The sequence below is a fragment of the Mustela erminea genome, chromosome 4 (assembly GCF_009829155.1).
Source record: "Mustela erminea isolate mMusErm1 chromosome 4, mMusErm1.Pri, whole genome shotgun sequence".
NCBI classification, from domain to species: domain Eukaryota; kingdom Metazoa; phylum Chordata; class Mammalia; order Carnivora; family Mustelidae; genus Mustela; species Mustela erminea.
Genome location: NC_045617.1, coordinates 119,070,750 through 119,098,146, shown reverse-complemented (window position 1 = coordinate 119,098,146; position 27,397 = coordinate 119,070,750). Strand labels below are relative to the sequence as shown.

General features: G+C 54.4%; 1 protein-coding gene across 3 annotated transcripts in view; it reads left to right on the top strand.

The window, feature by feature from the left end:
* The first annotated feature begins 7,620 nt into the window (after nt 1-7,620).
* Nucleotides 7,621-27,397, top strand: part of ITPR3 (inositol 1,4,5-trisphosphate receptor type 3) — a 66,548-nt gene continuing 46,771 nt past the window's right edge. For 2 of the 3 annotated variants that reach the window (XM_032340607.1, XM_032340606.1), the window contains exons 1-2: nt 7,623-8,530; nt 23,615-23,685. In XM_032340607.1, coding sequence (XP_032196498.1) covers nt 7,875-8,530; nt 23,615-23,685 — 727 coding nt within the window. In that variant the 5' untranslated portion in view covers nt 7,623-7,874. Of the gene's footprint in view, nt 8,531-23,614; nt 23,686-27,397 lie in introns of all 3 variants that reach the window. The other variant, XM_032340608.1, reaches the window with a different exon arrangement.

The following is a 27,397-nucleotide window of genomic DNA, read 5'->3' as shown; positions in this document are numbered from 1 at the left end:
TAACCTCCATCATTCCTGACTCTGACTCAGAATTCAGGGGGTTTTGCAGCTCAGTCCAGGCTCCTATACTTCCTCCTCCTGGCCAGTGTGTGTAATGGACATTCAACCATTGATTGTTCATCTGGGGAGGGGACTCGAGCTTGATTTGTGGAGAGCTTGATAAAACCTTCTGCCTAATCAATGTTCCCTCCTTGGTCATTCCATAAAACAAAATCCACCATTAGATTGTCATTTCTTTGGATCCACAAGCACTTCTCTTTATTCAGACCCCTCAGGACTATGCAAATAAAGACAGTTGTTTTGCTGACTGTTCTAAGGGCTTTACAAAGTAGTTCCTGATCCTAGACATTCTTCACACACCCTTCCAGGTCCACTGTCCTACTCTTCTGCGTTTGCTCTGGGCTCTGGGAAGCTGATCTCTGTGGCCTGAAGTACTTGGCTCCCTCGGCCTCTGAGCAATGAGAGGCACTAGTAAGACTGGAGGGCAGGAGGAGAGACAGGTGTGGGGGGTTGTTCCATTGGCTACTTTTCAAGCTTGGAGTGGTAACAGCTCTCTGTAGTTGATGGCTCCAGGTCTCTGTACCATCCCTTTTCCGGGCCCTTGACCCTGCCTGCACCTCTGTGGGGGGACCCACTTGTTAACCTCTCTTTAGTCCCTCATTGGGGATGTGTTGGCAGTTTCCTGCCAGGATCTCACTAGTACAGTCCTGCATCCTTATTTTCCACCCAAGAACATGGAGGGCCAGAGGGCTGGGCAGCTTCTCCACACAGCTGGCAAGTGTGCAGAGCTAGGACTCCAGTGGTCCTCCTCTAGGACTTCTGCTTTCCACTTGTTTGTGGAGGTGTCTGCAGAGGGGGTCCCCCTTTTCCTGCCTGCACACCTCAGGGCGCAGGAGGAGGGAAGACCTGGGGTAGCCCCCCCCCCATTTCAGGACTCTAGAGCCAGGGTGCTCTTCTCTCAAGAGGTCAGAATTAGAAGGAATCACCCTTCCCTCTGTGACAAGAGGGAATCCCAGAAGATTATTTTCTCTCCCTCCTCACCAGACCAGAAGCACGTGTTAAAGTTAGGGGGCCACATTCTTACAGTCCGTTTCGTCTTTGGTCCCTTGCATGTGAAGGTGGTCAGCCATGTCTGAAATAAATAGATATGGCATCGATGACTGGGGCGTGGGGGTGGGGTGAAGGCAAACAGAACAAGTATTGTTTCCTTTCAGGCTTCCTGAGAGGGTGAGTGTTGTGGGAGGGTGTGGATGAGAGTATAGGAGTGAGAGTGTGAATGTGTGAGGGAGAGTGTGTCAGTGTGTGAGAGAGAATGTGCGAGAGAGTTGGTGTGAGTGTGTGAGAGTGTGAGGTAGAGTATGTGAATGTGTAGGAGAGAGTTGGTGTGAGTGTGTGTGTGATAGAGAGTGAGTATGTGAGACAGTGTGAGAGGGAGAATGTGTGAGAGTGTGTAAGAGAGCATGTGTGAGGGAGTGTACATGAGTATATGAGGGAGAGCGTGGGTTTGTGAGGGAGAGTGTGTGACTGTGGCATGTGTGAGTATATGAGGAGAGTGTTGGTGTGAATGTGTGAGGGAAAGTGTGTCCCTGTGAGTGTGTGTGTGAGGTGGGTGTTGGTGTGTGTGAGGGAGAGGACATGAGTATATGAGGGAGAGTGTTGGGATGGTTGTGTGAGGGAGAGTGAGGTTTTGTGAGAGAGAGTGTGTGACTGTGGCATTTGTGAGTATGTGAGGAGAGTGTTGGTATGAATGCGTGAGTGAGAGTGTGTGACTGTAAGTGCATGTGTGAGGGGAGTAGTGGTGTGTGTGAGGGAGAGTGCAAGTGTGAGTGATGGTTTCTGGGGCGGCAGCGCTGGTGGCGGCTAAGTGGTTACTGTGGGCTGGGGTGCCCGCCCAGGGCAGCTTATGGCATGGGGAAGGAATTCTCTGGGAACCCCAGAGGGCCTGGGCTGGCACCCCACCCACAGCGGGTGACCCAGCTGGGTGGTTGCTACACTGAGTCAGACCTTCTGGCCCGACTCTGTCCCTCCTCTCCGGGTCCTGTTGCCCTGTCAGGAGTGAGGGGCTGAGGAAGCCCTTCAGAACTACCTGTTATTTGCTTCAAACCACATGATGACACAGCAAGCGTGGGGGTGGTATTCCTACCCTTCCCAGCTGCAGTTATGGAGGGCCAGAAAAAGGTTAAAGAACAGTCAGAGCCAAGAGTGAAATCTGGGAGGGAGATGGGAACTCTGTTTACAAGGGGCGCCTGGCTTGTAGGCAATCGGCTAATTGTCTGCCTTCAGCTCAGATGGTCTGTACAGCCCAGAGAGGTCTGTACTGTGAGCAAAGTCACACAGCAGAGCTGGGAACGAGTGGCCAGGAGGCAGCTGAGGTGTGGGTGGGGGCGTCCTGCGAAGGAGGCCTGGGCTTCATAGCTGGTAGTCTCTCCTATGTCCATTTGCCTGCCTGTCCCCCCACTCCTTGGTGCTTCTTCTAGTCCAGGGAGAGGGTTCTGGGTACCACCACCCTTTCTTCCCTCACCTCTTCAGGCCCAGGTCAGACAGTAAATGGAGGTGGGTTTCCTGGAAGTCTTCCTGCTGGATCTTGGAACTTGGGGGTGATGCTTTGAACACCTTCGTTTTTATTTATTTTGGGTTATAGGCTATATATTCACATAGTCAAAATTAAAAAGTTAAGGAAAGAGATGGCAAAAGGTAATTTCCCCCCAACGTAGCCCATACCCCACACCCCGCTCCACCTTCGAGAGGCCCCCGTGATCACTGACTCCCTGTGAGTCCTGAGTCAGAGCTTCCCATCTCTTCTGTTTTCCCTCTAGGAGAGGGTCCCGTGGGAGGTGGGTACAAGGACATGCCCAGCCATTAACGTTCGGGCCTGGACCAGGCACCCATTTGCCTTGGGATGGTGGTGAACTCTTTCCTGGGTCTGAACTTGGCCCCAGCTTGACAGCATCCTGCTTGAGCCACTCAGGAGGGGTGGGGCCCATTGCTTCTCCTTTTCCACTGCTTAGAGCCACATCCCTGGAAGCTCCCTGACCTCCACCGAGGAGACCCAGGCACCTGACACCCTGAGCTGGGGCTACCCCAGTATCCTTTTATCTCCTGACGCAATTCATATACTTTTGTCAACCTCTTTCTTTCTCCTTGACAGTTCAAATCTCCATGGACTTGGGATGCCTGGCTGGCTCAGTTGGCAGTGCAGGCAACTCTGATCTCGGAGTCGTGAGTTCAAGTCCCACGCTGGGTGCTTACTTAACAACAACAACAACAACAAAACCCCACATGGACCTGTTAAGCACTTACTGTGTGCCTGAGCTGGCCTGGGGACACCAAGTGAAGGGGACATGCCCACTCCAGTGAAGAGCTCACAGTGGCCTGGGGGAGGCCAGAAAGGAGAGTCATCATTCCAGCTCCAGATAGCCCATGCACCTTGGTGGGAGTTGGGTATTCTAAATCCCACATTAAAGAATCTGACAGGGGTGGCTGTGTGGCTCAGCAAGTTAAGCCCCTGCCTTCAGCTCAGGTCATGATCTCAGGGTCCTGGGATCGAGCCCTGCATCCGGCTCTCTGCTCAGTGGGGAACCTGCTTCCACCCCCTTCTCTGCCTGTCTCTCTGCCTACTTGTGATCTCTCTCTCCTCTGTGTGTGTGTCAAATAAATAAATTTTAAAAAAAGAATCTTACAATGCCGGTGTTGGTGAGCACGTGGTTCAGTGGGCACACTTCCAGTGGCTGGTGCGAGGGTGAGTTAGAACAGCCACTTTGGAGAATAATTCGGCAAGTCTAGGAAGATCTTCTCTGTGATCCAACAATTTCACTCACTTTCTAAGTCCTCACTCTCAAGTAGAATATTTCAAAATTTTTGACAGTATCCTCAGTAAGCATACACCGCACGCTCACAACTGATACAACTCCCACTCTGACAGTTACCCTGAGGACGTGTGAGGCACATTATTTTCGAATCAGTTCTGAGTTTTAAAAATGCTCACCTTCATCCGCTAAATCGATTTGACCCGCTGCTAGGTCTCAAGCCTGGGAACCGTGCTCCCACATGCATGCACAGGAGACAAGAAAGCATACTGCAACATTGTTGTCACAGCAAAAACTGAAACGGGGCTTTCGTGATTACCAGCAGAATGGATAAAGAAATTGTGACTTGGTCAGGAAGTGGACTATCATGCGGTGATACACACATGGGGACACTGTCTAGATCCATCTTGGACGGAAAGCTCTGCAGAATGGTGGCATATTATCATTATGGTTCTTATACGCCCATATTATTAATGACTACATCCTAAAGTGGCGTAAGTGTAATCCTGCACAAAATGATACCCACGTCAGGATAGGGGTTATCTATCCTGAATGAGAATGGGGCTGGTGGTGGTGTTGTATAAGGAATTGCAACTCAAGCTTTAAGGTTCTGTCCTTTTTTTTTTTTTTTTTTTTTTAAAGATTCTATTTATTTGGGGCGCCTGAGGGGCTCAATCGTTAAAGCGTCTGCCTTCAGCTCAGGTCATGATCCCAGACTCCTGGGATCGATCCCCGCACTGGGCTCCCTGCTCGGCAGGAAGCCTGTTCCCTCACCCACGCCCCCCTCCTTGTATTCCCTCTCTCACTGACTCTCTCTGTCAAAAAAATAAATAAAATCTAAAAAAAAAATTATTCTATTTATTTATTTGTGTGAGAGAGTGAGCGAGCACAGGTAAATGGCGGGGGCAGAGGGAGGGGGGAGGGGCAGAGGGAGCGGACAAAGCAGACTCCCAGCTGAGCAATGTGGCTCCATCCCAGGACCCCGAGATTACCATCTGAGCTGAAGGCAGACCCTTAGCCGATCGAGTCACCCAGGTGCCCCTTAGGGTTCAGTTCTTTAAAAAATATATATTGGGGGGCACTTGGGTGGCTCAGTGGGTTAAGCCACTGCCTTCGGCTCAGGTCATGATCTCAGGGTCCTGGGATCGAGTCCCACATCGGGCTCTCTGCTCAGCAGGGAGCCTGCTTCCTCCTCTCTCTCTCTGCCTGCCTCTCTTCCTACCTGTGATCTCTCTCTGTCAAATAAATAAATAAAATCTTTAAAAAAATATATATATATATAGGAACTAAATTTTGCAAAATATGAGCATTTGACAAAGCTGGTGGAAAGGTACCTGGCACTGACAATATTTTTAATGTATTATTTTATTTTTTTATTTCTTAAACTATTGCATAATAATACTTAGGGGACTGATGTTCCAGAACATCTGGGAAGGAGACTTTCTTCTGACTGTAGGAATAGAGATGGGGGAATGTAGAGGGAAGCCCATGAGCCCAGGCACAGGGCTGGGAGTGGGTGAGGTCCTGGGTAATGAGAATGAATACCGAGTCCTTCCTAACTGGGGACACTATGCTGATGGCTTTATCCCACTTCCTTCCCATGTTGGCACCACACCTTCCCTATTTAACAGATGGAAACAGAGGCTGGGACTTGAACCCAGGCCTGTGAGTCAGAGCCTGTGTTCTTGAGCCCGGTTCCTCCTCAAGGAGCAAGCTTTGTGTCCGCCCAGAGTGCCGGGGTGGGGAGGGGTGGAGACAGGCAGGAGCTGTGATGTGTAGAGTGGATTCTGTCAATGAGGATTTCAAGCGGGGGAACAAGGGAGTCAACTCATTGTAGCTACAGCATCCGAACCTGTCTTTAAACAAACTCTAACTCAACTCAGAATCTAAAGGAGCTCACAGTGCCAGGCACCTGGGTGGCTCAGTCGGTAGGGCATCTGCCTTTGGTTCAGGTCATGATCTCAGGGTCCTGGGATAGAGCCCTGCACTGGGCTCCCTGCTCAGCGGGGAGTCTGCATCTCTCTCTCCCTCCACCCTTCCCCACTTGTGCTCTCTCTCTCTCCTTCCCTCTCAAATAAATAAATAAAATCTTAAAAAAAATTTTTAAAAATAAAAATAAATAAATAAAAGAGCTTACAGTGGGGTCGATTTGGCAGAAGCAGTTGACAGGGGTCTAGAGCCCAGAGAGGGCTCCTCTGGGAACATGGTATGGATGCCACGTTCCAGAAAAATACCTAGAAGCAGTGTGTGTGGCAAGAGGCTGGCAGAGGTGTCCCTCCTCAGCTGGATGAGAGTTGGGTGCTCCTCCCTTTTCCCCCCAGTCCTCCTGGTTGGTGGAGGGACAGAGGTACTGAGCACTCCCAGGCTGGATATGGAGGGAAAACCAGGGCATGTGCATCTGGGGGAGATAGGCCTGACCTCCACTTCCTGGCTGTGAGACCTTGGCTAAATTATGGAACCGTCTATCTGAATCTCAGGAGGGGAGAGACATGGGTTCCTGGATGTAGCTGGGGCAAGGAAGGCACATGTCCCGAGTGTGGCCCCTGGAGAGGGTGCTTCTAGCACATTCCTCTCCATCCTTGCTATGTGGGGTAGGGGGAAAGGCAACTGGGCCATGGCTGCAGCTCCATCAGAGCCTGGTGCTCGCAGAGGGCCCAGATGCGGATTGTTCCCTTCTATCAGTGGAGGCCTGACTTTTGGGAGCAAGAGAAGCTGTTCCCATAGGGCTCCAGGGATGGATACAGCCAGCTCCAGTGTGGTGTGGGAGTACTGGGGAGAGTACTGGGCTGCCAGTCCTGGGCTGGGCTCCTGACTCCGGGTGAGGTGAATATACAGTGTGACCTTGAGGTTTGGTGCGCCTTCTCTAGGCTTTTGTCATTTCTTTTTGGCAGAGAAATCTGGATGAGGTTTTTCAGACTGCAGTTAAATGTTTGGCACATTTAAAAAAGCAATCAAATGGGTCACAATCAGTATTGAAAAACCAAACAAAATACAGAAATAGAACAGAAAATATCAGAGTGCATTGCCTGCAGGTCATAAGGGTAAGCATTGTTTTGTGCAACTATTGTAACATGTATTTATTCCTGTGGGTCCTGGTAAGAAACTGTAAAACATGGAGCTCAGCTATCCCGGAGGTGGCCCCACTCCCACCGTCTAGGGGTCTCTGTGAAAGAGCCACACACCCAGGGTCTTCTCATTCTCTTGGGTCAGCAGCTGTCTCTTGGCTCTCAGCGGCCTCCACCCGTCCCTGGGTCTCTCTTCTTCCTGCTTCAATCCAATCCCCTCCTCCCTTTCTCCCAGGGACAACCCCCCCACCCCCACCCCCTTCCCAGGAAGTCCGGGTGGGGGTTTCTGAAGACAGTGAACGTGATCCAGTCCGGGTGGCCGTGGGCACTCTGTCCCAGGAGTTAAGATAAAAGGACTAAAAAGAAACACCCAAGCACCCGGGGGCCAGAACGGAAAGTAGGCGAGCTGGGGACGTGGGTTGGAGGGCAGGACTTCGTGAGCCACAGCTCGGCGGCGACACCGCAGCGGGTCACTCCCAGAGGGCCAGTACCGGCCTTGTCATTGTTGGCACTCGGTTCGCTATTAACTAGCGAAGGTAGCTTTCTCTTTCGCCACCCCCCCCCCCCCGCCCCCCGCTTTAAAAGAAAGATAGAAGGAGCCAAGAGTTTTGGAGCCAACTCCTGGAGAGGGAGCGGCTGAACTGATTCGGAAGTTGGATCTCTTTGTACACAGGAATGCGGAGAGAAAAAAACAAAACCCACCCCATTGCTTCATTTCCCCTCCAAGCCCCAGCGCTTTCTATTGTGCAATGAAAAGGCTTTTTCACGTTAAGAAAAATGAATCCCGATTTGCGCTGTGAAGGCATGAGCGCGCCTCTCGGTGCGAGACAGCTCTCAGCTGGGACGCTCTCGGGTCTTCCGCGCGCGGCGGGAGGTAGCGCCTGCGGGGGCGCCGGACCCCGCACCGCGCACCGGCTCTCACCGACCCGAGGGCAGAGGAGTAGATAGCCCAGGGAACCCCGAGAGCCTAGAAAGCCCCCAGCTACGGCTGGGTTTCCCGGGGATGGCGGTTCCGCGAGTCTGTTTGGGAACTCGCTGGAGCTGGAACTCTGAACCGGGGAGCCCGCAGGAGCCCCAGGGCTCCTCGGAGTCGCGCGGGTCAGGAGGCCCGTCCGTGCCCGGGAGGCCTGGCCCTGGACGCACGAGGGGCGCAGGGCACAAGGAGGCTGGCAGGCGCACATGGGTGCCGGCGGGCCGGCTGCGGCGGGGTGCGGGGGGGCCGGGGTGTGGCTTCCCCGCCTCCCGGGCGGGATTTGCATGTGTGTGTGGCGGCCCCAGACTTCCTGCTCCTTCTACGCTGCAGGTACGCGCGGGCCGGGCCGGGCGGGCGGGCGGCGGGCGCGCCGAGACGCGGGCACCTCTTCACCCGGACGCCACCAGCGGCTCCCGGGCCGCCCCGCGCCGCCTTCCGCCCCGGTGGCCGCTAGCCCGTCCCGGCCGCGCTGAGCGTCCTGCTCGCGGGTGGGGGCGCGCCCCTCCGGCCTCCGCGGTCATCTCCGTCCTCTGCACCGAGCCTGGCCGCGCGCCCCTTGGCGCCCTCACCGCCCCGGGCCCCCGGCGGGCCGCAGTCATGAGCGAGATGTCCAGCTTTCTCCACATCGGGGACATCGTCTCCCTGTACGCCGAGGGCTCCGTCAATGGCTTCATCAGCACTTTGGGGTGAGTGAGCCGGGTTGGGGGGGGGCGCGGGCAGGGAGGGGGCGCCGTGGGCCCTGATGCCACTTGCGTGCGTCCTGCCGCCGCCCCCCCCCCCCCGATAGAGAACCTGGAAGTCCCCAACTTCAAGGAGCGGGGTAACGGCTTGCCTCCTTTTTTTAGAGAAAGGAAGTTCAGTGTTTGCCCAGGTAGAAGTCGGGGACCCTGCGGGAGTTGGTAGGGGACACCCCTCCGCGAAGCCTTCACCCTCCTGCGCTCGCCCTTCTTCCGAGCTGGAGGAGAGGCCGAGACTTCCTCTGCAGGTGGTCCCGGGGCGGGGCAGGTGGGCGGCTGGGGCCTGAGTTGGGGAAAGGCATCCGGGCCTGGACGTAACTGGCTCTGGGGGTGGGGCGGAGCAGTGGGGGAAGGCAAGCTCACCACGGAGCCCGGAATCCTCAAGTTATGGTCTGGTCCCGTCACACCTTTGAAGGGTCGCACCTTTCCCTTTTAGCTCTTCGCTGCCCTGCCCCCTCTTCAGTAGGAGTGCCTTCTCTAGTCCTCCCCTAGCAGGAGTCCCAGGTCCTGACCCGCTGCTCCTCTCCCCGCCTCTCCCTGTCAATTTCCTGCGCGGCTCATCTGGCGCCCTTGGGTCCCCGGTCCCAGGATCTAGCGAGCACTTTACAAACATTAATTAACTCTGGCGGTCACCCCCCAGGGTCTGGCTAGCAGGGAATTTATTCAAGTCCCCGGAGAGGGGTAGGCCTGAAGCAGGCCTAGGGCAGGAAAGGAATTAGGCAGAGCGAATAGGTTTATCTTCAAAGGAGCAGCTGGGGGTGGGGGTAGAGTGCTTTCTCTACCTTTCCAGCCAACCTCCAGGGCACAGCCTGCTGCCTTTGTCCCATTTTCAGTCTGGGGACTTGGGTTAAATTGTCTCATCCCCACCACACCCAGCTGTCCTTTGGGATAAACCCACCCTCTTCTGTTCCCCCTACTCATCAGGACACCAGCCAGTCACAAGGTGTGTCCTCTTGGGGGTGGGGGTGCTTTGGAGGACCAAAAGTCTGACTCTGGACCTGGCCGGGCCTCACCCTGAGCCTGAGAAGTGGGAGTCACCTGGCTCTTGGTCTCTCCCAGGGTTGTTGGGAGTTTGGTTCTAGTCCTGATGGAAAGGGAGTCCAGCTGGCTTGTGGGGGTTGGAGGGCTGGCTCTGCCAGCAGGGGATTCTGACTGGGAATTCCAGCATACCTGCTCTCCTTATCTCAGCATCCTTTTTGACTCTCTCATTCCCCTCCCTATTCAGATGTGGAATCCCCAGCCACAGGTCATCCCCCGCACCCCATTAAATTTGATCTGGCTCATTTCCGCAGAGGACGGGGCTGGAACCACATGTGGGTCAGCATCTGTGCAGGCCTCCCACAGAGCGCTGACCAGGGGGTCCCGCTGCCAGGCATACAGTAGGCACACAGTAACCCCCCGATGATGCCGAGGGAAGCAGGAGCGGGGGCTGTGGGGGAAATGGGGGGAGATGGTGGAAGCCGCCCTCCCGCCTAGTGTCTGAACGGCACTGGGGGCTTTTGGGAAATGATCAGCTTCTCTGTTGCTTAGAGCCTGTGTCAGGGCTGAGCACAAAGTGGGTGGTTTTTTAAGTACGCGTGAGATCTGTTAGCATCCAGAGACGCACGGGAGATTCTGTCGTCTCTCAACGTAGCTTCTTCCTGCCCCCGGAAGCTGCTTCCTCCGGTCCATTTTGACCCTGGGGCAGGACCTGGTGACCCCTGAGAGGGCTTCTTTCCGGGGTGCCTGTTCCCTGTGCAAACACCTCTGACAACCCCCGACTTTCCATCGAAGGATGCCCGTCTCCCAGCTTAGAGTTCTAGCACCCTAACTTAATTTTCTATTTTTTCCCCCCATCTTCCCTTTCACAGCCTCTGAAGCTCTAGGTGCGTGAGGCTACTCTGATTCCCGGAACCTACCCCATGCTCTAGGTCTCTTTACCTTTGCTCCTGTGTTGCCCCCGCCCTTCAGCCAGCCTCCACCTGGGTAAATCTGACCCACCCTCTAAGACCTAGTACTAAGTGAACTCTTTTGAGAGATCCAGCTCCTCTCACAACATGGCAGTTAACTCTTCTTCTTCTGTGCTTTGCACAGCTTTGCACAGATTTCTCTCTGGTATTGTGTTTTTTCACAGTTAGTTGCAGATTTCTCTGTAGGGCCGTCCAATGCTGGGCCATTTGCCAGGATTAACTAATTTATTACATCGTTCATCCACTCAGCATGTCCACAGCCAGTGTACTGGGCACTGGGGACTTGGTGGCGACTGAGGGAGCAGTGTGTCCCACCTTCTTGGAACTTAGAGTCAATGAGAGCCTGATTTCTAAGCCCTGCTGAGTCTTTGTTACTCGAAGGGTGGTCCGCAGTCCAGCAGCATCGCCATTCCCTAGAAGCTTGCTGGATAGACAGGATCTCAGACCTGTGCCCATCCCTCAGAACCTGCACGCTGATCCCTGTGGGATTTGGTGCCTTAAAGTGTGAGCTGCTTTGCTCTAAGTCAACTCTGTGCCCCATCCTTGCCAGCATCCGTCTCCCTTCCCTTCCCTTCCTTTCCCTCTCCTCTCCCCTCCTCTCCTCTCCTTTTCCTCCCTCCCTCCTTCCCTTGATTTATGAGAGCCAGCGAGCCTTGGCCCAAGCAGGGGGAGGGGCAGAGGGAGAGGGAAAAGCAGACTCCCCATCGAGCAGAGCCCCTAATGTGGGGTTCAGTCCTAGGCTCTGGAATCGTGACCCGAGCTGAAGTCAGACGCTTAACTGACTGAGCCACCCAGGTGCCCCACTCACCAGAATCTTTCTGCCTCTATCCTTAACTCTGGTCCCCATTGGCCTTCATCCTGGCTCATGTCTGTGAACCCTAGAGGATGATTTGACTGAGGTCCAAGGCTAGCCCAGTACTTGGTGTCCAAGAGGTGCCCATGAAGGGCTGGATGAAATGAATGTGTTGAAGACGGGGGGGTGGCCTTGGTGGGCAGAGGGGCTGGTCAGCTGGGAGATGGAAAGGGGGTTGTTGGTGGAGCAGGGAATCTGAAGCAGCCTTCAGATTCTGGCCAGACTCTACGGGGAGAAGCAGAGGCGGCCAGTTCGACCTGCCTGAATAATTCGAGCTCCTGGGGAAGATTGTACATTAACTCTGGGTTGGAAGGGTGGGAGGGTCTGGGCAGTAGATCCTGGAGCAGGTCGAGACCTCGGCGGGGAAGGGAAAGCAGGCCCACGCCTGTTCTTGGCAGGAGAGTGTGGCCAGGGCCACTGGCTCACACCTCACCCTGGGTGGAAGGCAGTAGAGGCCAGGGCTGGAGTGACTGATTGGGGCCAGGGAAAGGTGGAGGATTCCATGTGGCCCCTGGCCACATCTGTGTGCAATGTGCGGCCTGGGCCCCTCAGAGTCTGATACCCAGTTCTTTGAAGATTTCTCTTCAAGGCCTCTCTCGCTGAACGGCCAGAGGGGTGGGCCTCAGCCCATAGTGTGTAAGTTGGGGAGTGTAGGGTACCTGGGTTTTGAGGCTGAGCTCCCAATATTTGTCAGAGTGCCTCGGAGCACCATCTCGAGGCTCTCGGGGCTTCCGGGCCTGTATCCCCAAGGGTTGGGTGATCACAGAGCATAAGATCGGAAGGGTCCCCTCCTCCTTGGGCTTCCCTGTCCACCTTCCAGCCTGATTCACTTCCCCAGGAGGGTGGGCCCTGGAGGCCAGCACCCAAGAAGGGAAATGTGGTAAATGTAGAGGAAGCCTTGGGTCCCCAGGGTCAGGACCCTTGAGCTAGTAGCCCCAGGGGTGAGGCTCTCTGCTGCTTTGTCACTAACTTGCTGGGTAATTTTGGCAAAGCCCTGCCTTCTCAGAGTGTGTTTCCCTCAGCCTGGATGTCCTCTAGAGGTGCTCTGTTTGCACTGAGAACCCCTGGGATCTTTAAAAAAATTTCAGCTTCTGAATCCCAGGTCTGACCAACTGCATCAGTATTTCTAGGGCTCTGAGAGTTGGGTTTCTTAAAAGCTCCCCGGTGATTTTACCTGGGGTGGCGCTTCCTGATCTAAGGGCCCTCGGTGGCTGACAGGCTGTGAGGAGGCCTACCTGTTCGATCCACCCGTCCCTTGGTCCAGAGAGCCCATCTTTTAGCCCTCATCAGACTTCAGTAAGTCATTCAACAAACATTAACTGAGCACCTACTTTGTGCCAGGCACCTTTCTAGTCATGGGGGAATCCGGAGTAACCAAGATAGAGTTCCAGCCCGTTCTAGTCTCTACACAGGGGAGCTGGGTGAGGATGTCTGTAAGGGCCCTTTGAGCCTGAAGTCCCTGAGACACATAAAATCCCTGTGGTGTGGGGTGTGGGGGAGGGCACTGACCCTCGGTGCAGACTGCATTCCTGGGGCAAATTTCAGACTTGTCCTTGGCTTTCTTTTCATTGTGATTTCCCTGGAGAGGCTGGAACTCCCGCTGTCCTGTGCCCTAAGGCAGGGTCTTGACCGCAGCTAGGCCTAGTCACACAACTCGTTTTTTAAAAAATACATATTTGGGGCACCTAGGTGGCTCAGAGGGTTAAAGCCTCTGCCTTCAGCTCAGGTCATGATCTCAGGGTCCTGGGATCGAACCCCGCATCGGGCTCTCAGTTCAGCAGGGAGCCTGCTTCTCCCTTTCTCTGCCTGCCTCTCTGCCTACTTGTGATCTCTGTCAAATAAATAAATAAAATCTTTAAAAATACATATTTTGGAGGGGCGCCTGGGTGGCTCTGTCAGTTGAGTGTCTGACTCTTCATCTCAGCTCAGGTCTTGATATCAGGGTGGTGAGTTCAAGCCCCAGGGCTTGAACACAAAAACAAAAAACACACACTTAAAAAATAAAAAGTTTTTTTTTTGTTCAAAAATAATGTGTGTCCCTGGAGAAAACTGGAAAAATGCAAATAAAAAATTATTTGATACTGCTGTGACTTTTATGGACATTCTTTTTTTAAAAATTTTTAATTATTTAAAAAACATATAATGTATTTTTATCCCCAGGGGTACAGGTCTGTGAATCGCCAGGTTTACACACTTCACAGCACTCATCATATATGGACATTATTTATGTGGATGTTCTGGGGTGGTTTTTTGTTTTTTTTGGTGTGTTTTTAGTTTTATCTACACAAACATTTACAAACGATGTCAGACGGCAAATACGGCTTTGTATCCTGTCATTTTGGGGAGATACGTTAGGCTCTATTTTCCTACACCAGACAGGCCATTGTTACAGCCGCATAGCATCCCACGGTACGGTGGGATGTATCCTCATTTATTCAAGTGACTCTGGTATTGGGCATTCAGGTTGTTTCTGAATTTCTGCATTATAAACAATCTGCCCAGAACATCCGAGTCCATACATGCCCGGACACTTGTCCAATTACCCTCTCAGGCTAAACTCCCAGAAGCAGAACCCTGTTTTCCTCACAGGCTTGGACTGTACTGGTTTCTCTGGTGGTAGAGGTGACCTGCTGAGGTGACCCTGCGTCCCAGGGGGCCTGACTCCGCTTCATATCCTCAGTTTGAGAGTGTTGTCCAAGGGGGTGTGGGGAGAAAGACCAGCCTCTGCCTTTGAAGTTGGGCTTGGTGACTATGATGGAGAGGGGGTAACTCGGGGAGAGGAGCTGGGTGGGGATTGCCTGAGGACACAGTCAGCCCCAGGCTTCCACCGTGGGACCCAGGGACCGAGGCTGCATCCCCTCCCCAGCCCTAAAGAATGTTGCTGTAGTCACTTGCTCCCACTCTGCCCTGCCCTACATTCCTGACCCTACCTCCCCTCCCCTACTTAGCCTGATGGGGCTGTGGGGTGGGTGGGGCAGTGGCTTGGGTTGGGGGTGGGGTGCTGTGCTGGATTTTCGGGTGGGGCCACACCAGCTTTCTGCTGTCTGCTTAAGGGGAGGGGTCTGGGTTTCCATTGTCCCTGAGCCGGGGCCTCGAAGGCCCTGTAGTCTTCCTGGGACCTGTGGTCCATGCTTCCTCGCCCCCTATTTGGAACTGGGGGGCTCCTCCTTGGAAGCAGGGGCTGTGAGAGAGGAAAGGAGGAGGTCTGGGAGAGGGGAGGAGGGCAGAGCCCAAATCTATGGTAAGTTCATCACAGGCCTCTGAGAGTGAGCTCTGAGCCACCGTGAGTGTGTCACATTGGTCCTGCCAGCGGTGGCCCCTGGCATTGGCACCCACACTTACAGTTCCCTGCAGTGGACACCGCTGGTGTAGTGAGGCTTAAAGGACTTGCCCGGGATCACATAGCAGGGGCTGCAGGGCCCTTCACACCAGCGATGGTGGGCGCAGAGATGAGTCTAGGCCTTGACAGCACAGAGAGCTCAGTGTGTGGGTGAGGACACTTGGGGAGACAGGCTGGAGGGACTCGGCAGGGGACTAAAATGACCCTAGTGGTGGCATATGAACTTAGGTATTTTGGGGGCTGGCAGGTGGGCAGAGCCTGAGGAGGCAGTGAACAGAAATCTCAGCCCTGGAGGCCCCCTCCCCCCCCACCGCCACCCCAAGGTGCAGGTGCTGGGCAGCTGCAGGTGCTGGGGAGACACCTGTGTGTATTTGGTTCGCAAATCTCTTCCTCCCCTCAGCCAGCCAGCTAGCACCCCTTTCTCCAGCCTGCAGGAGTGCTGTCCTCTCCAAGCTGTGAGCTTAGAAATGGGTGACGGGGGATCTAGGTCATGGTAGGCAGAATTAAGTCTGTGTCTCAGAGATGCTGCGGCTGCTGCCACAATGGGTAGACGTCACTGAGCTTTTATGGTGGGTGGCTCTCGCCTTTACATGTCACTGTGGCCCCTCGCCATGTATAATCCAAGGAAAGTAGAAAGAACTGTTTAGAATACCCATATGCCTACAACTTAGACTTAATGATTGCCCACATTTTGCCATACGTGATGTATCTATATTTTTGCTGAAGTATTTTATGGTAAATTATATAATTGCACGTTTTTACCTCTCAATACTTCATTACACAGCTGTAAGGAATAAAGATATGTTCCTGGGTAACCACAGTACCTTCATCCCACGCTTTAATAACTTCCTAATGGCACCCAATACCCTGTCTGCACACAGATGTGCTCCCTTGTCCTCAGTCTTTCTTTCTTTGTTCTTTTTTTAAAAGATTTTATTTATTTATTTGATAGCCAGAGAAAGAGAGCATAAGCAGGGCCAATGTCAGCCAGAGAGAAAGGGAGAGGGAAAGGGAGACGAAGGCGCCCCACTGAGCAGGGAGTCCGATGCGGGGCTCGATCCCGGGACCCTGGAATCATGACCTGGGCTGAAGGCAGACGCTTAACCCTCCGAGCCATCCAGATTCCCCTCTCAAGGGAAACCATTGTCTTCAATCAATGGTTTCTTTAGTTCAGGGTCCTGTCAAGGTTCACATGTCACATTTGCTTCTTAGGCCCCCACCTCTTTCTTTCCTGCGATGATACTGAGTTCCTGACAAGACAGGGCTGGTTATGCTACAGACGGTCTCACTTTCTGGATTTGTCAGGGCAGCTTTTGCTGCTGTTTTCCAGAGAGCTCTGTGGCAGTCTGGAGCCGGGTAGGCTGGGCCTCAGGGCCTGCTCTGAGGAGTCCTGAGGCCTGAGTTACTCTGTCTTGCAGGACAGGCTGAGTCCAGTTCCGGGTTATGGAGAGCAGGAGAAAGGCCTAGGCTAGGCACGGCCTGTGGGTGAGGTGAGGGCCGGCCAGCAGGACAGCCCCTGCTTTCACATTCTTTGTCCCTTTCTCAGCTTTCCCTCTTGTCTCTCCAGCTCCTGGTCCCTCTTCTTAGCCTAATGGGTGCGCTTCCCCGTGCACCCAGCAGCTCTGTTGAGATACCAGCACTTGCCAGAGCCCACTAATCCTGAGAGCCAAAAACCCAGGCCTGTGGGCAGAGGCAGCGTCCTGAAGCCATGCACATTAACCAGGGATCTTTATTTGTAGTGGGCCCAAAATTCATTCATTTTTGGCACTACCGTGCCTCAGTGGGGAGATTCTTGAGGTTCTCTGAGTGTGTGGCTTACTGTCCTTTTTTTTTTTTTTTTTTTTTTTTAAGATTTTACCTATTCATTGGACAGAGAGAGAGACCACAAGTAGGCAGAGAGGCAGGCAGAGAGAGAGGAGGAAGTAGGCTCCCCACTGAGCAGAGCCCGATGCGGGGCTCGATCCCAGCACCCTGGGATCACGACCTGAGCTGAAGGCAGAGGCCCAACCCACCGAGCCACCCAGGCACCCCTTACTGTCCTTTTAATACGTAAGCTTTCTGAAGAGGAAGCCTACCTGCCTGCCCCTTGGTCCAGAGAGTCTATCTCTCTTAGCCTTCATGAGACTTCGTGAAGTCATTCAACAAACATTTAGTCATCCAGGCTTGTTCTGTATACTGGTCCCTCTGGTGGCTAGTGGTGGATCTTTGGTACAGAAAGATATGTAGAGGTTAATTAAGTAAATGGATGGTTTTCGGGGATGCAGAAATGAATTTCTTTTCTCTGATGAGAAGGGATCCCTGCCAATGAACCAGGGTTCCTGTCCCAATATCCCTCCCCACCCCCATCTAGTGGGTGTGACTTTGGTATTTGGCAAAAGAGACTCCAAGGCCTATGTGAACCACCTGCCAATCCCAGTATTCTAACAGTGCCCACATTGGGAGTGGCTGTTCTTGGGTCTGGCCTAGATTTGTGAGATGGTGGCCAGTGTCCTGGGCTGGGAGTCAGAGACCTGGGGTCTGGAACTGGCTGTTCCTTTAACTTGTGTGACCTGAGTCGGTCAGTTTCCCCTCCATGCCTCAGTTTCCAAGCTGGCTTGGGGAGGGAATGTCTAGAATCCCTCAGGCATTCCCCAGTCCAGGGTTCCCAGTCTTGTGCCTGCTCTGATGGTGGGTGCAGGCTTTGATTCAAGCTCTTCTGATAGTCACTTGCGCCATTTCTAGCTCCCTTCTTCCTCTCCCTTATCTAATCTTTCCAGACGGCAGCGACCCGCCCCACTACCTTTTCTGTTACTCCTGCCTGGATCTCAAAGTCCAGTCAGGGCAGAATGGGGCCACTCAGGTCCCTGGACACATCTGCCATCTTCTTTTCCCTCTGACCAAGGTCTTGAGGTGCAGACCCTATGGGCATTTCAGGGACAGCACCCTCCTCCACAACTTTGTAGAGCAGAATTGTCAACCATCTCCTCTTCAAAGGGTCCAGGGCAGCCCTGCCCACAGGCCTCCTGCTAGACCCCTCCCCACTAACCCTCATCCCACTGCCTGCTCTGCCCACGCCCTGTTGGGCCATGCAAGTCCAGGCTCAAACTGGCTTTGTGCCTCCCAGCAGATACATCTCCTAGCAGTCTCTGGGCTGGCCCTCTAGGACATGGCTCCTGTCCTTAGGGCACTCAGCATGGTGGGTATGAGCTTCCTGACCCCACCCAAGCACATAATGGCTTCGCTGTAAGTTTTTGTTGAATGGATGGAGACCTAGCTTGTACATGTGTCATCAACTCACCAACTCTGTGGGCTGAGATGGGGGAGGCAGAGGCGGCCTTTAATTTTACTCAGTGAACCTCACACTGAACTGTAGTAAGAATAGAATTAGGTATTGGATATAAAAACAGCTTATAAATTAAAACACGTTTAGCACTCTGGAAAGTTGGTTTTTCTACTGTGGACGTGTATCGGCTGGTACCTGCTTTTAGATGAGGGGCGGTGTCGGTGGTGGGACCAGGCGGGGAACTCTGCAGGAGCCTAAGTGCGGCCCTGAAGGTGGCAGGACTTGGCAGGACTTGGGACAGGGTTTCTGGTGTGCAAACGCCTGGAGGTGGGGACGATGAGATCAGCGGGCTGGCAGGGGGTGGGAGTCGGCCCTTTCCCGGACCTAGGGAGGAGACGGAGGCGCTCTGGAGGGGAGGGGTCCGGGTGGAGTGAAGCGACGCGGCTACTTTCCCCCGCCCGCAGAGCTCGGCTCTGGTTACAGCGCCAGGTGCTTACCCGAAGCACCTGTGACCCGTGTCCGGCTAGTTTTATAAACCCAGATGTCCCCGTGCGGGAGAGTGAGGGGTACAGCCCGGGACGTGGGTGCCACGTGGGGGGAACAGGTCGAGTCGCGAAGGGGAGGAAAGCGCGGACTCGGCGCACGTCACCCTCCCGCCCCCGCGCGCGCCTGCAGCCGAGACAGGCAAGGGCAAGGCGGCGCGGCGGGGCGACGGCTGCACGAGGGGTGGCGAGTTTCGTTGGGCGGCGGGGGCGGGGCAGGGGCGGGGCATGGAGGCGGGGGCGGGGGAAGAGGTGGGGCCTGGCGGCGGGGGGCGGGGCCGGCCGGGGCCTGGTGGGTGAGAGCGCAGTGCCCACCCGGGGTAGGAGGGCTCCTTGGGGAGCCCGCGCTGGGCGACCACCGTAGCTGCCCCGACTTGGGCTGCCCCCTGAGGCGCCGCCTCCATAAGAACTTAACCTGTCATCTTGGGCCTCCTTCTGGCCTCAGGTCTCCCTGCAGCCCATCTGATAAGCGTTTCCCTGTTTATCTATTAATGGTTTCTCGAGGCACCCCTCCCGCCCCTCCCTCCCGATAGCACCTTCTTGGGTTGCCTCAGTCCTCATGAGTACACGCACAGGAAGGGAGGGGGGCTCTCGCGGGGGCGCTTGGGGACATTTGGGACTCTGAACACCCTGCCGATCGATGCCTTCTTTGCTTATGGGCTAGGTGGGGAGCTGCCCTACCTAGCCCTACCAGGTGGGAAATACCAGGTGGGAAATAAAACTACGAGTAGGGCAAGGTGCCACCCCTCAGCCGTTTCTGGGAGGATGCACGGAATGTAGTCCAGCATTCGTGGGCGATGTTGATTCTGCTAGGCCGGGACCCACACCTGGAGGACGGAGGGTGTGAAATGTTAGAGCCAGGAGAACCTCCGAAAGTCCGATCAACTGACCTTGTTCCTCTGATACCTTCGGGAAACACCCCTGCCTCTTTTCTCCTCCTGCCTGGCTTGCTTCTTTGCTCTGGTCCCTCCTACTGACCATTCCTGTCCCTTCTCAGCCTGCAGGTTGAGAGTGTTTTTCTTCTCAACTTTGAGTTCTCTTGGAGGCCGTCTTCCCCTCCTAATCAATCCTTCCCTTTCCCTGTGTTGTCTCAGCTCACACTCCCAATATGTGCCCTGCTTTGCACGCTGGGGCAATGGGGGGGAGGGGCTGAGTTGGAGACATCAGGGCTTCAGAAGCTGTGTTAGAGTGGGAGGGGACAGATGGACATCCACATAATGACCCGGCAGATTTGTGCCAGGGGGATTAGGAAAAGCACGCCAGGCATCCGAATTTGTGTGTGTTTTTCCTGCACGTGTGGCCCAGACGATGAGCTCCCAGGGGAGCCGTGGTGGGGTCAGGGTGAAAATCGGTTTTTCCTCAGAGAGTCTCTGAGGAGGTGGCCTCCCCCAAGGCCTTGAGTGCTGTTAATAGGGGCTGTTAGAGTTGGCCCCAGCCTGTCCTCAGCCACACTGACTTCCATGATGCCCTGTGGCTGCCCAGCACCCCTGGCAGTGTAGGGTCCCAGGCCAGGGCCTGTGCTTCCTCCCTTCCCCCGTCAAAACACATCCATCCCGTGTCTCCTCCCTTCAGGGCCTTGCTAAGAGACAAGCAGATAATCTGATTCACTAATGTCTTACAGGAAATTCTATGAATTATTCAAGGCTCAGTACAGCTCCTGGCTCTTCTTTCACACTTCCTCTGATTGCCCAAGCTCTGACCTGTTCCTTCCCTGGATTCGGACAAAATCCACAGCTGGTACCACCAGTTGGCACTCATACACATTCTTTATATCATAAACTCTTCTGAGCGTGTGACTTGTCTTCCCAATGAGATTTGAAACTCCCCGAGGCAGGGGCCTTACCTTTTGCTTTTCATCTACTTTTCTTAGAAGCTGGTAAAGTGAATTAATTCGCTCACTGTGTGTTCCGTGTGTGTGCTCTGTGCCAGGCAGTGGTCTAGGTCTGGGGATACTGCAGGAAGCAAAACGGATCCATCCCTGTCCTCATGGATCTTCCATACCAAGTCAGTCGGGGCATCGGGGGGGGGGGGGCGTGTAACCAAAATAAAGAAGTAAAAAGTACAGCAGGCCAGGTGGTGAGAAGTACTATGGGAACAGGGAGGCAGGGAGGACCCTAAGGAGTGTGAGAAGGAGCAGTTCCAAGTTTTAAAAAGGAGGGCGTTCAGGGTGGTGGGTCATTTGAGCAGCGGATCTGAAGGAAGTGCGGGAGGGAGGGAGGGAGCCAGGAGGGGGACTGGGGGCAGACAAAAGATGCAGCACCAAGTGTCTTCGAAGGTTTGAGGAGCCTGGAGGAGGAGGGCTGTGGGCTGGAGCGGAGAGGGCAAAGGGGCAGGGGAGGGAGATAAGGTCAGAGAGGTGAGGGCTGGATCATGTGGGTTCAGGCCTTTGTGAATTCTTGGCTTTTACATGGAGATGGGTAGTTCTGGAGGGTTCTGAGCAGAGGACTGCCCTGATCTGACTCACCTTTTAAAGGAAAGGTATGCGCGCTGTGTAGAGAATGGGTCTTATGGAGATAAGGGGGACATCTGGAGATCGATGAGAAGGTGGTTACCCACATCCAGGGGACAGCTGGCCAAGTGCTGGTGGCAAAGATGAGAAGGGGTAAGATTCCGCACATATGGTGAAGATAGAGCCCACAGGGTTGCCTCACAGATGGGGTGTGAGAAGCAGATGGAAGAGGAGCCAAAGATTGGCCCAAGGTTTTTGGCCTAAGCAACGAGAAGAATGAAATTGCTGTCAGCTGAGATGGAGAGAGCTTCAAGAAGAGCACATTTAAGTGGTAGATCAGGAACTCAGTTTTGAACCTGCCGAGTCTGAGATGCCCGTGGACATCCAGGTGGAGGTGTTTAGAGCTGCGGTCTGGAGTTTGTGGGGGAGGTGGCTGTGGGAGGCATTGGTCAGTGTCTAAAGCAGTCCTTTGAACCCACGAGTGTGGCTGAGATGCCTAAGGGAGTGCGAGCAGATGGAATGGGGCAGAGGGACAAGTGCTGATTTGGTACTGGGGGCCGGGAAAAGGGAAAGAGACCAAGGTGGGGAGGTGGAATCCTCGAAGAGCAAGCTGCCTTTCCCCTCCCCATCATTGTGAAGTCCTGCCCAACATCCGCTCTGACGCTGCTCAGCCTGGCTTCAAAACCCAGCCCTTCTTGCTGACTGTGTGTCCCTGGCCAGATGGTTTACCTCTCTGGACTTGGGCTTCTCTGCCCAAATGGGGGACAGAGAATGGAAATAGTAACAATGGAAATAATAACAATAATAACAAAACAGATTTAGGGGCGCCTGGGTGGCTCAGTCGTTAAGCATCTGCCTTGGGCTCAGGTCATGATCCCAGGATCCTGGGATCCAGCCCCGCATCAGGCTCCCTGCTCAGCAAGAAGCCTGCTTCTCCCTCTGCCTGCTGCTCCCCTGCTTGTGTTCCTTCTCTAGCTGTCTCTCTCTCTGTCAAATAAAATCTTTAAAACAACAGCAACAACAACAACAAAATAGATTTAGAAAACTAAATAACAATATATGAAAACATTAGACTCAAAATCCTGCTTGCTTTTGTTATTCTTATGGATCACATGCCCAAGGAAAAACCAGCGGCCTGTCCTCAAGGAACCCAGAGTGTAGATATGGCAAATAGTGGTAGTAGGAAGAGACACGGCAGCAGGAGAGGCCAGGACCAAGTGCTGTGGGAACACAGGGGAAGGGGGCCCAGTGGAAGGGAGGGCACTGGCCAGGGGAGGTTTCATAGAGTAGAAAAAGGGGCTGAGGGCCAAAGAATAAATGAGGTCTGCTAGGCTTGGGTCTTGGTGGGGAGCCAGGGTGGACTGGGCATGAAGGGCATCACGGACTGCCACTGCAGAGGTAGTCACCTCGGTAGGGATGAGAGCTCCAGGGACCTTGGAATCAATGCAGGGTTTAGCATGGTTTGCGCAGGAAGTTGTGAGGCTAGCTGTGGGGGAGTGGGTAGAGGTCAGATCACAAAAGACCTTGTTAGCCAACCCAAGGAGGAGAGGAGGGGGTTTTGGAATCAGCTCTGTGACTTCAGGCAAATTATCTCACCTTCAAACTCAGTTTCCTCTTCTGTAAAAAATGGTGTTAATGACTAGACCCTGTGGGGAAGTTGGTGAGAATTCAGAGGGAACAGCTGTGAAGTGCTGAGATAGACTTAGCCTCTGAAAGGGTGGATGATCATCACGGTATCCTAGCGCCTGGGATGGCATTAAAGACTTAAATGCAGGAACGGATGGATGGATGGATGGATGGATGGATGGATGGATGGATTGGTGGCTGGATGGATGGTGGGTAGATGGATGAATGGATGGATGGGTAGATGGATAGATCAGTGGATGGATGGACGATGGATGGATGGGTGGCTGGGTGGGTGGATGGTTGTCCTCCAGAGATTCAGGATTAATTCCAGTTGTGGCTTAAAGGGGGGTTTGGGGCCCTAGGGTAGGTCAAAAAGGAGGGTGTGGAATGGGGCCTGACTGGGGTTGAGAAGGTGTTAGGTTTGTTGTCTGCTCTTTGGGACCAAAGGATGGTCCCCCTAGTTTGATGTTTCATAAGCTTCTCCCATCTTTCCACCTGTCTCCAGTCTTTCTGTGCCTCTGTTTGTATCCTACTTATTTTTCTGTCTATCTTTTCTCTTCTGCTCTCTCTGTGTCTCCCCTCCACCCTCTCTGAGTCTCTCTTACTTTGTCTGTTTCTCTTAGTCCTCTTCCCTTTCCTTCTTGCTTTGCCCACTGCCCTTTCAGGTCTGGGCAGCAGGGTCTCAGGGCTTTCATGAGCCTTATGTCCACAGTGCGTGGGAGCCCAGACTGGAGGCAGACCCCCTCAAAGGACAGCTCTAGCTCCCTCCCTCCGGCAGAGGGCGGGGGTTGGGGGTGGGTTGGGTGTGTCTCTGGGCTTTTCCTAGGACTCCCCCATCCGTTTTAACAGTGGTGCCAGGAAAGGGAAAGACTTGAGGGGTTGGGAGTTGGACAGTGATGGAGAGGGGTTTTTGGGGAGGCCTCCCTGGTGCCCTGAATCCCTTGCCCCTAAGGAGGGACACCTGGGGAAATGGTCTCTCCTCTCCCCCTGACTGAGCTACCTTTTCACCCAGGTTGGTGGATGACCGCTGTGTGGTGGAGCCCGCGGCGGGGGACCTGGACAACCCACCTAAGAAGTTCCGAGGTAAGACCCCCACCTCCACACCAGCCTTCCTCCCAGGCTGCAGAGTCCTGGACCAGGGACAGAACCCATTTGACCCCGTCCAGTGCCCATGGGCTGGGTCAGATGAGGCACTGCCCGGCAGTCCTCACACTACTGTCAGTGGGAACCCCCCCATTGGCCTCCACTGCCATCTTGGTACAGACGGCCTCTGCCTTCATTTTCTGGGGGCTGCCTCCACTCCTCAGGGGCACACCCACTTTTGGCTGGGAGAACGTTCGCCCCCACAACTCCCCACCAGCCACAAGGCCTTCTCTGTCTGCACGATGGGGCATTTTCGGAGGGAGCAGGGGAGGGAGAATTTTCTCAGGCTTTGGGAGGTCCCGGGGGTCGGGGGGAGAGCTCTTCCATGTGCTCCCATAGGGGTGGTGTGGGGATTGGAACCCGTGATCCCTGTCCCACTGTGTCCCCAGGCCCAGGCCGTGGATGACTCCAGCCCTAGGAGAGTTGGTGGAGCCCCGGCCTGGCTCTGCCCCTCAGCCCCACCTTGCAGGCACAGGGGCGCCCAGGGAATTAAATGCTCTCCCGCTGTCACTGTGCCCAGCTGAGGCAAGGTGTTATTGTTGTGATGCCCTGCGAAGCTGAGACAGACAATCAGACAGATCCCGGGTGTGGTGGGCAGGGTGGGAGCAGGCAGGAACATGCCAGGCAGCTGCCGCCTTGTCTGCCCATGGGGCTGCTCCTCTGGGGAGAGATTAGCCGGGGATTGTCCTTGAGGGGGGATGCTGGGAGGGAAGCGGGGTTTAAGATAATCCTGTGGCATCCCCAGCCTTCGTCGGTCTGCTGGGGCCTTGTCTATCCATGGGAGGCTGGAGGAGATGGAGGGGGGCCCCCCAGTCCGCAGAGGGGCCCCACACCTGTTATTCTGCTTCTGTCACGGGCTCTGCTTGGGGGTCTTAGGTCGGGCCTTGCCCCTGGACTTCCCTCCCTTACCACCGTGGACCCCTCAGCCCTGCCATCGGGCCTGGCTGCCTCTCTCACCTCCATTCTGGTTGTTTTGTTCAATGTTTTCTGTGTGGTGTCTGCCACAGAGTGGGGGTCTGCTACACAGCTGAGGAAAAAGGCAGGCATCGGCCCCTCCTCAGGCTTCCTCCCGCCCCTGCTGCCTCTCTCAGGCCTGGCTCCTCTAGTTCCATCGATGTGACCTGTCCCAGAGTCCCTCAGTCAGACCCAGCCTCCAAGGCATTGGGCCCAGGCTTTAGGGGTTTCAGGGCGCTCGTGCGGGCCTCCCGCTTGTTGGCCCAGGTCTGATTGCTCTCCGGGTCCTGAAGGTGGAGACGGCGCATGGGCCTCTCCTGGAGCCCGAAGTAAGAGAGCTTTGAGGCTACTGAGGGAGGGGCCTCCCTGCGCCCAGCCAACTCAGAGAGCTTCCAGCCTGCTCCCTGCCCTTCTGCCCCAGGTCCTGGCCTGTGGTGTCTGGGGGAGGCAGGCAGAGGCCCCTCTGAACTTCCTGGGGCCCTATTTGGACCTGAGAAGAGCCGGCCTTCTGGGACAGGACGAGGTCTCTGTGCAGCCCAGGGGTTGGTGGGTACAGCTGGAGTATTAGAATTTGGGACAAAGAGACATGGTCTCCAACTTCTTCATTTTGAGGCAGAGGAGAAAAAGAAAAGCAGAGTTTGGCCTCTTGCCTGGGAGTCCCAGTTCTCTCCTGTAAATACCCTGGCACCGGAAGGAGGTCCCGGCAAGGGCACGCGGCCGTGGGAGGCATGTCAGAAGTGGGCTAGAAGTTATCAGGGATGGCTGTGTCCTAAGGGCCCCCGAGTGCTGTCCTGCCATCCTTGGGTGGGCCCAGCTATTGCTGCGAACCCTGGTCTCTCCCTCTCTCCCCCTGCAGCTTGGTTGTTCTCACCCGCTGACTCTGGAGACCCCCAGGCTGAGCTGGCAAAGCCCGGGACGCTCCCAGCCAACCTATAAGCCCCTGATTGGCTTCTCGTTTGTGGTTTCAGCTCTAGCCATCCTTTAAGGCCATTCCAAGCCCCGACATGTTCTGGGAATTCTTTCCAGAGAGTGCAGGGCCTGGGGAGGCCCAGGCTACTGGTTCCCCAATGCGTGGGATAACCCAGTTCAGCCCACCATCTCTAACCTCTGCTTCACCATAGGAATCTTGGGGTTATGGCTGCTCTGAGTTGTGAGCTGCTGGTCAGGCCCTGAAGTCTGGGCATGTTCCCTCCCATGAGCCCTTTTTCTATCTCCTCTTCCATGCGGAGCCCGGGGAAACCCAGTGAAGGGCTTGGACAGCTTTCGCCTCCTAGTCAACCTTACTCCCAGCTACAACGACCCCAGGAGTGTATGCAGGGGCCAGACTGGTGTGGGGGAGGGACAGTGCCGGTGAAGGAGGCCGATCAGGTGCCCTCCCTGTATTTATAGGGCTGGGTGCCCTCACCTCCCCCAAGCCTGTGCTTCTGCTCTACCTGCCCCACTTTCCGAGCCCCGTTTATGTATTTATTTTTTTGTTATGATTAAGACATATTTCAACTCTACACAGAAGTCAGGAGAGCTCTGTCAAAATCCTTTTTGCCATGTTCATTTCAAACCTTGTCATTTTTTAAAAAAGATTTTATTTATTTCCCTTAGTGAGAGATAGAAGGCCCGCAGGTGCAGGCACGGGGAGGAGCAGGGGTGGGGAGAGGGAGAGGGACACCATCTCCAGCTGACCCTGCGCTGAGCCCAGAGCCTGATGTGGGGCTCAGTCCCACATCCCACCACCCTGAGATCACGACCTGAGACAAAACCATAGTCCGATGCTCAACTGACCAAGTCACCCAGGCGCCCCTAGACCCTGTCTTTTTTAAAGCCTCTTATGCCTGTAGCGAAAGCCCTCTGGGTCTTCTCCCTGATCCTTTTCCTCTCCCTCCCTCTCCAGAGGCAAATCCTCATCAGAAATTTGTGTATATTTCAGGAGCCTTTTCTTATACTTTTGCTATTAATCCACAGGGCTATACTCACGAGTGATACAGGGTATTATTTCCTGTTTTTATAACCCCGTATATTAAAATCTTTCTGCACATTTTTCATTCTGCATCGTTTGTGAGATTTCTGCACATTGACACATGTGGGTCTAGTTCATCTCGTCAACTGCTATACAATATTCCATTGGGTGAATAAGCAGCAAGCCTTTTATCGGTTCTCCCGCTGATGGCCACTTAGGTCATCTCCAGCTTCTGGCCGTTGCCGGCCATGCTGTGGTGAGTGGTCCCATCCACGTCCTTGGGCTCCGGGCCAGAGTTTCCTGGGTGTGTTCCCAGGGAGGGGGAGTCCTGCTGCGAGGAAGCTCTTCTGAGCCTTCCCATGGGGCTGTGGGAGCTCACCCCCCACAGACTGTGGGTGTGTCCCCTCCCCCCCCCACCGCTTCCACCTGCATTTTTGCCACACTTGGGTCTATCCCACTTAAATATCTTCCAGCCTGCTGGGTGTGAAATGGCATCTCACTGTGGTTTTAATTTGCATTCCTCTGAGGACTAGTGAGATGGAACATCTTTTCTATGTTTATTGGCCCCTTAAAATTTTGTTCTCCTCACCCCCCTCAACCCCGTTTTATAAAAGTAATGCAAATACAGACTCGAGGTTCAAGGTGAAAGCCGTGGTGTCCCACCTCACTCTCTCGGACCTTCTGTCCCCCCTTCCTGGGGGCAACCATATAGAAAAACAGACTAGGTAATTTATTCATATGATTAAA